Source organism: Netta rufina (assembly GCF_964035555.1).
Source record: "Netta rufina genome assembly, chromosome: 4".
In the NCBI taxonomy this organism is placed as follows: Eukaryota; Metazoa; Chordata; class Aves; order Anseriformes; family Anatidae; genus Netta; species Netta rufina.
Window position 1 is genome coordinate 5,469,322 of NC_140127.1, and position 13,401 is coordinate 5,482,722.

The following is a 13,401-nucleotide window of genomic DNA, read 5'->3' on the forward strand; positions in this document are numbered from 1 at the left end:
AGTCTCGGGGGCTTTCTGCCTTGTGTACACCAGCCCCTGCAACCCCTGTGCAGGACGGGGTGCAGGGCTTACACTGAAGCTGCAGGGGATGGGGGCAGGGGATGGGACTGGGTTACAAGTGGCCCTTGTTTAAGCACTGCAGCTGTAATACTCACTGGTTATTTCTGCTCGTGGCTCGTACAGGCTCAAGCAGTCAACCTACTACAACCATCCTAACAGGATGCACGCAGTTGGGAAATTCTGGTAACAGGAGTTTGAGTTATGGTCTAAACAAGGCGGCTTCTTCAGAAACTTGTCCTGTCTTGCTTTGCAGGATTCAAAGTGTCAACAGTGTAGCTGTGTCTAACAGTTTGTGTTTCTTCTGGTGAAAAGTTCTCTCACCTTCACCACCAAATTGCATTCACCTGCTGATCGCGCTCATTCCTCCAAGCTCTGCTCCTCGAAGCCTCTCTCTGCTCGTTGGGCAGCTGAGCAGTACCTGGAGGTTAGCGTAGGGTTTTGGGGCTTCCACTAATCCTGAGCCCAGCACTGGAGACCACCAGATTCCTCTGCCCAGCTGCTCGCAGAAGACAGCATTTCTGTGTTTCCACAGTGCTGAGCTGGAGGTTTAATTGACCTTAACAGCTGCAGTGAAAAAGCCCGAGGATGTCTCATTTTGTAGCAGGTATATGGGTGAAATGCTGTAGATAGACAACTTAAATCCACTACGAAAAGGAATTACTTCTGTAATATGCCGAAGGTCTAAGTAGCTTTAAAAGCACTTTTTAGTTGTTGTGGACATCTATTTACAATCCAAAGCACTCCGGTGTGAAACGAAGCCATGAATATTCTTGCAAACCTCAGGTGAGAGCAAATAACGATGCACCACACTTAACTCAACCATTGCAAGCCCGTGTTCCACTCCCTGCTGTCAGAGTTACGGGGACCCATCACCACGTGTTTCCCAGAGGACAGCTTCTTTGAATGGCTTAATTTAAAAAGAAAAAGAAAAAAAACACACAGGTTTCAAATCATCTTTATCTCTGTCTCTCTCCCGTCCCTGTAGGTGGGAAAAGAAACGCTTTCTCAACTTGCAAAGCAAAGGCGGCGACACCAGGACCCCTGCTGGAGATGGAAGCTTGTTAAACCCTAGGTGTGTCCTTCATCCACACAGACCACCCCCAAGGAGTCTGTCTAGGATGTCATTCACCCTGATGTCACTGCTAGAGACACTGAATCATAAAGACAATCACTGCCAAAATCCTTCACTATCACAAGGTCCAGCCCCGATAGAAATAGAGCAAGCGAGCTCCTGGGTCAAGCAGAGCAGCTTTTGTCTCCACTCCACCTCTGCCTTGCACTCTTAAGCCCTCGTCTCATCCGTGTCCATGTCGAGTCAGCAAACAAAGTCGCATGGCTGTCTCTGCCTGCTTCAGCCAACAGGGTCACCTAGACCACAGCTGCCCCATACAGCACGTCGAGGAACGGAGTCTGCCTGGACCAGGACGACACGCTCAAAACTTCTTTTTATTTAATGGTGCGACAGGATCAATTTCGGTTTTAGCTTTTTTAAGAAACTTGAATGCTTTTGTATTTTAACTTTTAGTTTGTAATTTCCTTGGTGTATATTTTACTAGGTATGAGCTTTTAAACAAGTGTCAAAAATCTGAACTACTTTTTAAATAAAAGGGTTTTTTCTTTTTTGTTTTTTCTTTTTTTTTTTTTTTTTTTTTCCTGCCAGAGGAAAAGCCTGTATGGAAAAAAAAAAAGGTGGCTTTTTTGTTAAACTATTTGTAACAAATAGTGGCCTCTCAGTCTATATAGTACGGTGTCATATAGAACTAAATAAATGTAACAACAGTCAGCTGGTCAGTAGACACGTCAGTCTTGCATCACCTACTCTGTAAACATAAGCAATACATCCAGCAAATCTGACTGCAGTGAGTTCTCCTTCTCACCCATTCCCCTTCTCCTTGTAAAAAGCCCAGCACTTGAATTATTACTTCAATTGTTCTGTATTTGTATCTGTTTTTGTTAGCCTGTTAGTGGGATTTTATGCCAGTTGTTGAAATGAGCATTGATGTACCCATTTTTTAAAATAGTAAGGCACAGCCTTTGCCAAAAATACTGTCAACCAATTTTATTTTATTTTTTTTTTTGTCATTCCAGTTTGAGTTAATGTGCTGAGCATTTGTTTTTTAATAAAAGCTTTGTAATAAAACTAAAGTCAATTGTCTGGCTTCAGAAAAAAAAAAAAACAAAAACTACTCACACTTGAGGGAGCTGAATCCCTAGAAAGTAGCTGCGAGCCCCCAAAGGTGCAGGCACCTCGAAGGCTGCGGGCTTTTGGCTGAGGGGCCCCTTGGAGGAAACGCAGTGCATTTGGCTGCTTGCTCACCTGAAGCCGAGTCAATTTGGAAGACGTGGAACTTTTTTCTTCCTAAAGGGAGCAGAAATCTTTTGTTTTCATCCCAGGAGAGAGGAATCAGCAGGCCCAGTGCTCCCTTACGCTTCTCAGATAGAACTGGCCCATCAGGCAGCAGCAGGCGCTGCGGCTGCTCCCTCTACTTTGTTTCCTACTAAAATCTCATGGGTTTTAAGCCTGTGATTGATTCCCTTCCTTCTGGATGCCATCCATGCCCACATAAGGAGCAGGAGCCTCCACTTGCATTTCTTATGGCCCTATAAATTCTCCAGCAATCAGGGACTGGAGCCAGCTGCACGATCAGCTGCTGAGGGCCCGGTTTCACGCTGCCAGACCCAGAGCAGCAGCAGCACGGCCTGCCTGCTGCTGGTGGTGCCCGCGAGGCAAGCAGCTCCTCTGCACTCTCCAAACCCGAAAGCACAAGCGTTTGAGTCTGTCCAGCCCCAAACCCTACCAGCGACTGCACTGCTACCTTTCCCCTTTTGTTCAGGGACTGGTGTTTCACAGCTCTGACAAACAGATACAGTTGACTTCCACTAAAGGACTTCACATGGGGGAAAAGGAAAAAAAGCCACTGTAGCCGTGGGTAAATTATTGCAATGGCTTGTGAGCACCACTGCAAAAGAAACGTCGTGGACTGTGAACTGAATGAGCATACCTTGTGTCTTGAGCCTCGTGTGGCGTGGGACTGGCCTGAGTCAAGCTCAAGCCACCAGAAGTGGCACAGGTGCCTTAGTCCCGAAGGAAGCTCCGTGCTTAGGCTGCTCGCAGCTGACCCTGCAACTCTGTTGCATAAGAAGAAATTTCCTAATTAAAGATGTTGTATCACAGCTTCCTTCCAAACCAGCGCGCACCGCACACAAACGCAATTGTAAGAATGCGGCCAGCCTGTCAGTCCCTGCCATGTTTATTTCTAGCAACTGGTGATTACTTAAAAAAAATAAATCTAAAAAGTGACCCAGCAAAGGAATGCTTTCAGCCAGCAGGAGGAAAGCCCTCTCAAAGAGCAGCAGCCACATGCTGGAGTTTTGCAAGACCTGGCTTTATTTCCGTTCTTGTCAGTTAGCCCAGCTTTTGCTGGCAACCTGTTCATGGTTTTGTTTCGAGGGCTGTTTTTGTGACCTTTTTGAAAATAAATAAATAAATAAAAATAAATAAAGGGGGAAAAGCAAACGCTTCAGTGCAGGAATTGTTTTAAATCAGGGATTACTTCAGCGAGGTCTGTAGATGACACGCTCCAAAGACAGCAGTCCTCTTTGAAAACACAGCTACTTTCGTTGTTTGGAACTTTTTTTTTTTTTTTTAAGGCTGTTTAAAAAGCCACTTACCCATTTTAGGGAAAAAAAAGAAAAAAAAAAAGAGTTCCCAATAGAATCCCAATAGAAGCATTAGCCTTAGGTAGCAAGGTATCCCAGCACACTCTGTAGACTTGCCTGTCCCAGGGTTGAGAGGTCCTTCAGCAGTAATAGCGAAGGGGAAAAAGAATTCGGGAGCTAAAAATAACACCTCTGCTGTTCCCGTGCAATGAGCAAGCGCCATGTGTTGGACTCGTTCACAGATCAAAGACCTTTCACGTAAGAGCAGCTGTGGAAAAGGTTAACTGATAGACAAGGCTTCGGATGCTGCCCTGAGAGCACCTGCAAGAGGCCAATGCCGCTGTCCTGGAACAGCCTCTGTGGGTCGGGTCAGGGTCTGCTCCTGCCCTGCTGTACCAAAATCCAACAGCCCCGAGCCCTCCCTGAGCTGCAGCACAAGGCACACGAGCTGGTAAAGACAGCCCAGTGCTGATGGTGTCAGACTGGCAGCAAAACCAGGCCTAAACCCTTGACGGACTGAGTAAGTTACTCCAGGCAAGACCCAAACCCGACAGCTGAATCCCTGAGGAGCAATTTGGCATTTCACCATTTCTCTCTTGGGTGCCTACGGAGACAAAACCCACTCGTTTTGCACAGAAAACACCTTTAAGGATTTAAACGTTCCTGTCGAATGGCCAACCTAACTCTACAAATGCTTCTGTAGAGGTGGCTATACGCCCAGTCTCTGTGCCATGCACTGCATGCCTGGCACACCCCAAAAAGCTCTGCACAGGTCCCAGTACAGGTTCTGTGCTCATAAATACAGAAGATGCCCTGCTAGCTGGGGAACACGCGTCCCCTCCTCTCCTCACTGAAGAATACAGCAAAGGGGAAAGACCCAGAAGAGGGCAGCAGGGCCAGAATTATTTATGGCCAACCCCACCGGATGAGGTGGCTCCTCGGGCTCCTGGATCACCTGGACCAGAGCCATTTCCCCTTTGTTATATAAAAGAACAATGCCCCGGGCTAACTTCGGCTTCTTACACAGCAAGTGATGACAGATAATAGAGAATTATCTGCTGCTACAGCTCCTGCTTGGCACTAATAGATAGCAGAGGCAGTAGGTTAGTTAGCTAACCTGGCTGGTTAGGGGAATCTCAGTGGGTGTGTGAGCTGGAGGATTGTTCGAGGCTGTACGAGAGCAGAACCCAGAGCATCAGCCATCTGCACGCCTCTGAGAGCTCTGCAGCACACGAGGCTTTGAAGCAAGCAGCCCCTGGTTTTTGATGCCTCCCCCTCTGATCCACGCAGCAGCTAATTGCGCTAAAGCAAGACAGGCAGAAAATGAGGGACACTGCGGGGACGGGGAAGTGCCCAGCAGCCCCTCTAATCACGTAATTGCAGTTTGCTCCCTGGCACTCACGGGGGGGGAGAGGGGTCAGGCAGCCTCCCCTCCAGCCAACTGCACAGCGCCGAGAAGAAGATTACGAGGGGAAGCAGCAGCTCCACAAACAGATCGGCTGCAGGCCGCCAGCTCTGAGCACATCCCTCCTCGGTCAGGTCGGTGGCACAACTGCTGGGCTAACGAGGGAGGTGGCCAGAAGAGGAGCAGCTCTAAGAGGGAAACTGTAAGCAGACATCCTGAGAGGAAGCCAGCAAGCTAGAAAGTGCACGCTCATTTCTCTACGTGACAGGCCAGGAAGAGAGTCTCTGCATCAAAGTATGAATTTACACCATGAGTCTCCTCGCAGATACAAAAATCATTTTTAGAGAGAAAGAAAGAGCCTGCAGCCCCAGTAATGGAGATGTATCTGCCACAAATATGGGAAGTGAACCTCTTAAGCAGCAGCTTTCAGCCAGGTCAAAGAAAGAACTAAAATTCTGCTCTCCATCCTCCCAGGTAAATACTCCTACCTTGACTCCACGGGCTTTAGATGCCATCTTCTCTCTGGCTCCTCCTGCAGCAACCGTAACTTCACTGAGCCACAGAAACGAGGAGGAGATAACAGCCACTGCTTACCTGACCTGGGATGCTAAGGTTTTCTTACTTTACGAGCTGTAAAACATAGTAGGATAAACTCACTGGTCCTACTTCAAGGAAACCCACCATATCCAAACGGGTGACAGGTTTGTTCGTCCCTCTCAGCTTTGGAAAACCAAGGTGAGGTGCTGGGTAACAAAAGAGGAGACAGCATGCGCCAGAGCGTGACAGTGGCTACAATGCTTGATTCATGCAAAGTTTCAAAGCCCGAGATAGACAAAATTCTTAAAATCTAGTTGCTTCTTTTGCTACCATGAAATATGTTTTCTTATTTTCTCCTCCTGTGACACCTGTTTTGTTTTGCCATGAGTAAAATCACCAGGGGTAACTTCTTCCTCTCCCCCGCAATCCTAAATGACACAGGTAGTAATTGTATTTGCAAACAAACTGCGCCTGAGGAATCACAGACTGCCCACTGCTTTTTTCAGGCCTGTAGGAAACCTGCTAGCTCAAACTCTACCCAACTTTTTAGCACAAAGTCCTGAAAGAATTCATAGTGAAAACATCTTAACCCAAGGTCCCTCAGCAGAGTTAACAATCAGTGTTTGCAGTCACCGTATGAAAGTTCAGATTTTGTAAGGCACATTTTGACATATGGCTTAAAAGTTTCCATTTGTGTGAGCCTGGTGTAACTGCATGACTCAGAGCTAACACCACTCACACCACTCAGTTAACCACTAAGCTTTCTCATTCTGCGTGTGCTGGTACTCTCAGGCAGTTACTCTGTGATTTTTTTTTTTTTTTAAGTGTAAATTTGCTGAAATTACTTACTGAAATAGAACAGCAAATAGATTTCTCAATATCCAAGCACTTGATTCTCTTTCTTCTGGTCCACTCCATTTCCCTCCTGCTCTAGGGTTTCTCTGTCCTCCCACTTTTCTCTCACCTTTTGCTCTGCTCCTGCCCTACCTTCACGGGGACTTCTCTGCTGACAGAACACACTGCTGAGTGCTTCTTCCACTGGGAAGCAGTCTTTCCTTTCCAGTGACCTGACGCTGTGTTTCCTATGAGCATAAAGAGATAGACCTGTGCTAAATTTGAAGTCCAACACTTATTCTATATCTTCATCCAGTCCAGTTTGGAAATAAATACCATTTGATGACAGAATAGATAAAAATGCTGTTTTCTTTTCAAGTCAGTTTAAGAAAAAACTCCTTGCATATCTGTTCCTCAAATTCATTCTAGGAATGGCACTCCCTTAGCTCACAGATATGTTGTGAGGATCAGATATGATTATATATAACTACATAAACTGCAGATGGAAGAATTACAGAGTATCATAAATGAGATGCATTAAAGAGGTAGTTATAACTGCTACCACACACATACATAAACATGCAATATATTATATTAATCACCCTGCATTCAAAGAATTCTTCAGATCACCCAACTTCAACAGCTGTCTTGCTAGCTTAACCTGCCATCGTTTTTGTTTGGGAGTTACCTCACTTTTAGAGGCAATGGTGACAACTCAGGGAACGGTAAGAGAACAGAGTAAGACTAGGGGAAATACTGAAATCCACAGCCATAATGTATTTTCTGTTGTAGCATTACTCTTCCACGAACCCAGGGAAGTGTGAAGATACTTTGGTTGTGGGTTGTAACTAAGCAGAAGTAACATCCAGCAGAAAAGAAGAATGGGATAAATGTACCATCAGACTGCTACCTGTTACTACTATGACTTCTAAACATGAAAGACCAGGCAGCACATTTTCACCTGCACCTTTACTGTATTAATACAATTTTTGGTAGGCACTACTGCCAGTACTTGGCTAATTTGTCTAATTTATAGATGTGACAAATCTTAAACAGGACAGGAAAACCCACAAAGGTCTTTGGACTGTACACAGTTGGGGCTGACTGACATCCTTGTTAATTCACACCTTGAAATCAGTTCTAGCTAAAGGTATCTAAAATCCTTTAACAAATGTTAGATTTCCAGCTGCCCTGTCAAAGTTCAAATTTTGTTACCTCTTTCTCTACCCGTCAGCAGATCCAGCAGCATCTCCAGAATAGCTTCCTCCCCTGCACAAAAGTTAGCTGCCACTGAAGAAAAGCTCTGTCCTTTGCCAAAAAGCACTGAACCTGCAGGTGAAGATCATGTCTATCCATGTCCAAAGGAAGGCTAATAAGATGGTAAAGAGTCCAGAGGACAAGATGTGTGAGGAGCAGCTGAGGTCCCTTGGTTTGTTCAGCCCAGAGCAGAGCAGGCTGAGGGGAGGCCTCATGGCGGCCTGCAGCTCCCTCAGGAGGGGAGCGGTGGGGCAGGCGCTGAGCTCTGCTCTCTGGGGACAGTGACAGGACCCGAGGGGACGGCATGGAGCTGGGACAGGGGAGGGTCAGGCTGGGGGTTAGGGAAAGGCTCTGCACCCAGAGGTGGTCGGGCACTGGGACGGGCACCCCGGGGCAGTGGTCACAGCACTGAGCCTGATGGAGTTCAAGGAGTGTTTGGCCAAAGCTCTCAGACACACGGTCTGATTTTGGGGTGGTCCTGTGTGGGGCCAGGGGTTGGACCTGTTGATCCTTCTGGGTCCCCTCCAACTCAGTATATTCTGTGATTCTCTATTTCTCACTATTTACCATTACTCTTCCCTTCCACCACCATGCTACTTCAAAGGCCACATGCCAATAAGCTAAACAATTTTTTTTCAGCTACAAATCTGTCAAATAATTTTGCGGAGCGTAACACCGGTCTTGAGGTAAACTACACATTCAAATTTTTATTCTAAGACAACTGAACCTCCTTACAAATTTAGATCCAAGTAACAATACTGGCTTCAGTTCATAGATTTGCCAGTTCAGTGTCAACTTAGGCAACAATAGCTTTTAGCCTTAGCCAAAAATAAAACGCAATGTCTCTAAGAAAGACAAACACTTCCTCCTCAGTCCCAATTAATGTTTTTGTTTAAAAAAATAAATTAGAAAAAAAAAAAAAGGAGATGGTATCAGGAAAACCACTTCTGTGAAATTAACAGCATCTTTTTCCCCACTCTCGTTATTATCTCTCATTTTTAAAAGGAAATTTTACCACTTTAAAAAACCTCACCTCTAGTGCTGAAGGAATTAACTTCGGTATCTTGTCTCCTAAAGTAAGCTGTTTAAATGCTTATCACAGATCTCTCTTCACAGACACTGCCATTTCCCCAAAAGCACCCAGACTGTGATTCAGAACCAACAGCCTCATGCAAATCAGCTCTCAATGAGGCATCTACCCCTTTGTAGCTTACTTTACCACACTCTTTCTTCAAATAATACCTACACAAACTTTTTTAGGCACTTAAAACATTATTTGTGTGCTTAACTTTCGCTGCTTTCCCTCTGATGCTTCATAATAGCATCCTGAACTTAATCCATTAGGAGTAGTGACAACCCTTTGGCTCAAAAGAAAGTGAAGAAATCAGGAGGAAGTATTTTTTCTGACTGTTAGATGCAAGTTCTGATTGCTACTGTCTGAAATTATTAATTAGCAGCCTGAGAGGAGTTCTGTTCCTGTAACTGACTCTGTTCAAGAAAGTAGATAAGCAGCAAACAGAGGAGGAAAAGGCTGAAAATTGCTGGTTTCTTTTTCTCTCAACAGCTAGGGCAGGGGTGGGGTGGGCAAACATCATAGAAATCCACGCCAGTTCTAGTATTCCACATTCTTTTGAGGATTAAGATCAAGATTTAAATAAAACCAAGACCCCCAAAATCAGACTCTTAAACAAATACTTCTTGAAGTTCTGAGAGACATTTCAGTGCTCAAAAGAAAAATCACTGGAAACTGGATGCCTCACCTGCTTAGACAGTCTCGAAAACATCGCTGGGCTTCCAACTGACACAAAAGGCTTTCAGAAATCTCACCCTAAATTGCAAATAAAAAAAAAAACAAAAACACCTGCAACATCAGCTGAAAGGAACCCATTAGTCCTCCTGTTATCTTCAGAGAAATACATGTCAGAAACACTCTACCTTTTACAAGCTCTTTAGAGAAAGCCAACAATTAGAAAGGCCTGTGAAATACAAGTGCAGTATATCTTACACCTGCTTATGTTTGCGGCTTTGTAGGATTCAAAACAGCAGGTCGCAAAGTTAATGTAAAGTAGTTGAAGATTCAGAGTAGAAGCAAGTGTTTCCAGTGGCTGGAGTGCTTCAATCCAGCTCAGGGCATCGCTGCATGGGGAGGAGGAGTCAGGGAGCAGAGCACTCCCTTCCTCAGGTCGCAGATCCTTACGTTACTTGCACAGACCCTGCCAGCAGCACAGCAGACAAATCTCAGTCTGAGCTCAATCAGGAACCCACTTATTGTAAATGTGTGGTTTTACCAATTTCTGTTGCACAAACATTTAATAGATTTATTTGAGGATGCAAGAATAATTAAGCAAAAAAAAAAAAAAAGAGGGGGGGTTTACTTGGTGCTAATTCGCCACATGCAAATTCCAGCTGTTTACTGGGGACCTACCGCCAAGCATACACATCTTCCCACAGCTCATCAGAAAGCCTCTTGCTGGTGAAAGTGGTTAATCCACAAGATTTTTGTTGCCGAAGCCAAGACTCCAAATGGGGGGTTTAGGTTACTAATGACAAAAAATTTTGCATTCTTTAACTAGCAAATACTGTAAGGGTTTGTGCATTTACAGAAAACCACCCTAGAAGTGGTTGCTGGCAGGAAAACGGGACCAGAATAGCAGAAGCTGTTACCAGGCAGGACAGAGATGCACCAAACAAAGCAGCAGTGAACAACAGGCTCGGAAAAAATCCTGTTATCTGGCAGCCTGAAACAGCCAAAGTAAGCGACAAGTTCCTTAGTGCCCGCCAAGCAAAAGCCTCATGCTAAAATATCCTCCTGTGCCCTGGCCAACCTACAGCATCTGACCAAGGCTGGAAACAAAACCTGGCATCATGCCTCATTTCGATGCCTTGTGCAAAAAGGCACCCACACAGCCAAAGAAATGGCTCCTTTAATAACTAGGGTTTTTTTTTTGTATTGTTCCTACCCCAGAAGCAACCAAAAAAAAAAAAAAAAATCCAGCCTGCTTCCACAGCTTTATGGAGCTGGCTTCTGTGCAAAGAATGCATTGCTGGGAGTTACTTGCAATCTACGGAAAATAAAACAGAAAACCTCTAACAGAGTAAAACAGAAGCAGAAACTGAACAAGTGCAAAGCTGCTCTGTGGGCATAAAAACCTAAATCTGATTAATATAATACCAGGAACAACCCCAGACCTCATTACATACCGTCCTGAGATTCTGTGAACACGTACATTTAATTTCATACTCTGCATAGCACTGCATTCATAAATGGGGAAATATGGTGGGTAAGAAAATGGTACATAAAAGGGAATTTCAGTTTTATCATGAACTTTTGAGAATATCATCAAAATCAACGGAGATCTTTCTACAAATCATCTTTGATGATTTTTTTAAATTACCAGATTGTGCCTCCGCTTAACCCTTCTCTAACAAAATTCAGCAGAAGGCTAAATGCCACTTCCCTCTGGCTATGAGCAACAGGAAAAGCTACAGAAGAACACACAACAGAAGAGATCTCACTCTCAAAAGCGCTCACAGCATCTGCTTTTGTTGCTGTTCTCAGCTCTTCCAAAAAAGCACAGAGAAACAGGAATCATTCAGATCAGCTTCATAATTGCTCACGTGGTCGCAAACTGTAGTGAATAAAAGTACTGAGTTGTGAGTCACTGCTGTGGTACTCGTTAGAAAAGTAAAGCCACCTGTACCATAGCCACAGGGGCAAGAAGACTACTGCCCCTCTGCCTCTTTTGAAAATTCCTGGGCAGGAGCACTTAAAACGTCCAGTTTTCAAATTCCCTTCTAATTCTAACAGCAAGTACAGATTTAACCTGACAGTCATATCTCTACGCTTAGCTGCATACAAAGATTTTTGCCTGTTCTTCTCCAGCCTGATAAACATCTAGTAATTTATAGCCCCTGAAGAGGTTGATTGACAAACCTCAAGCTTTCAGAGGTACCTGAAAGTGGGAAAAGAGCCTTAACCGCAGAACAAACATTGTGAGAAGAACCAAACAGGGCATTGAGAAATAAGTGAAAACAAAACAAGAACTCTGAATCTCGATTTCAAGCCACCACCCATGTTTCGCAGAGGCCTGATTCACTGTTGGAGCTCCGGACTCTGGCAGAGGTGAAGATCCGCTGCTAGGTGCTGGAGTTAACTCCAGGCCTGTCAGCAGCCTGCCATTTGTAACAGCTGGTTTCTGAAGGACATTTGCATTGACACTCCAAAACCCTTGGGTCAGATGGTCCGGGAAAAAATCCCACTTGTCTAGGAAGGAAAAAGGATACCTTTCCACGTCGTTTCCTCTAGTTGCTGTCAGCAGTTCTTCCTACTGTGTAAAATGAGGCATAGGCTCACAAAGCTCCCACGTGGACAGAGCTGGGCGACTCACTTCAAGGCAGCTACTCATTTCTGGGGGCTAAACTATATCAGGAGACAGTTACCATACAAGAAATGCTTGGGCAGTGCTGTTTGCCCAACTAAATTCTTACCCAGGTGATGTTCTCTGCAAGTCTCCCCAGCAGGGGATGGAGGAAGCAACAACCTGTGATCATTTCTACTGCGATCCACCCAGTTTAGCAGGCATCCACGTGTCTATTCCACATTCACATCCAGACAGAAAGTTATTTGTGTCTTCTACAGCAAGAGAAGGGACTCAATGATTTTTGCAAACAGACTCGGATTTAAGACTTCAGGACTTCTGCACTCAGCAAACAGGCATCTGTCACTGCTGTCCCACGCACAAGTAGTACTGTGCTCAGTGCCATCAACGGAGAGCATTTCATTTTTTAGGCCACAGCCAAATTTGAACTTCTAAACCACGCTTAATGCCTCTTTGGATCCAACTTTACTGCTGCCTCTTGCACTTTATACTCCGTAAGTCCCTCAAGCAGAGCATTCTCCTCCAGTCCAACTAGGATTCCGCTTTCAGCCCTTTCTGTAAAGTTTGCTGTGCTCCCATTTTCTCCCCAACTGTGCCAGCAGTGAGGATGACCATAGATGGAGCACGTTTGGCAGCTGACGTGACCCAGATGCTGAATCTGGAGCCATCTTCCCAGCTGCAGTAGCTGGGCTCACATCCGACTCCTCAGCTGTTGCCTGTCAAGCTGCTCCCAAGCTGTGCCAGGCATCCATCTCAAAGCTTTGATGGAAGTGGGGCAAATGCTCTAAATCTGTGAGGCCTGCTGACAAAAAGGATAAGGAAGACTAAAGGTTTTAAAAGTGGGCCGTGAGGGAAACCAAACACTCCTGTTTCCTTCTTTTTTATCCTCTTTTTTTTTTTTTTTTTCCACAATCTGGTTTTCCCCTATTAATAAAAAAATCAGGAAGAGCCGAGTGGTGAGAGCAGAAATAAATTCCCATGTTCTAGTCTATGTACTGCCCAGCCAGGAGATCATAATACATACATGCACTCAGTTTACAGGTTCAAAAGGCAGAGTAAAAGAAGGCTACGACCCAGCTGAATGGGAACTCCAACCTTCGTGCCCACCTGGCTCTGCAGAAAAGGCTTCCCAGCACTCCTAGCAAGGACAAATCCAGGCTTTGCTAAGTCCCAAGGAAAAAGCTGCAAAGCAGAAGGTGGCTGCCACACCGATCTGTTTACACAGCACAGCCTCTAATTTCAATCCCCCGAAGTACTCAACTACAGTAG

The 13,401-nt window shown here is 45.1% G+C and overlaps 1 protein-coding gene across 2 annotated transcripts in view; it reads left to right on the forward strand.

Moving 5' to 3' along the window:
- The window catches only part of LEF1 (lymphoid enhancer binding factor 1), a gene marked incomplete at both ends in the record, with an annotated part of 56,242 nt that extends 55,117 nt beyond the window's left edge, over positions 1 to 1,125 (forward strand). For both annotated transcript variants that reach the window (XM_084286369.1, XM_084286371.1), the window contains one exon: positions 1,046 to 1,125. In XM_084286369.1, the coding sequence (XP_084142495.1) occupies positions 1,046 to 1,125 (80 nt within the window). The remainder of the gene's footprint in view (positions 1 to 1,045) is intronic.
- Between the last annotated feature and the right edge of the window lie 12,276 nt (positions 1,126 to 13,401).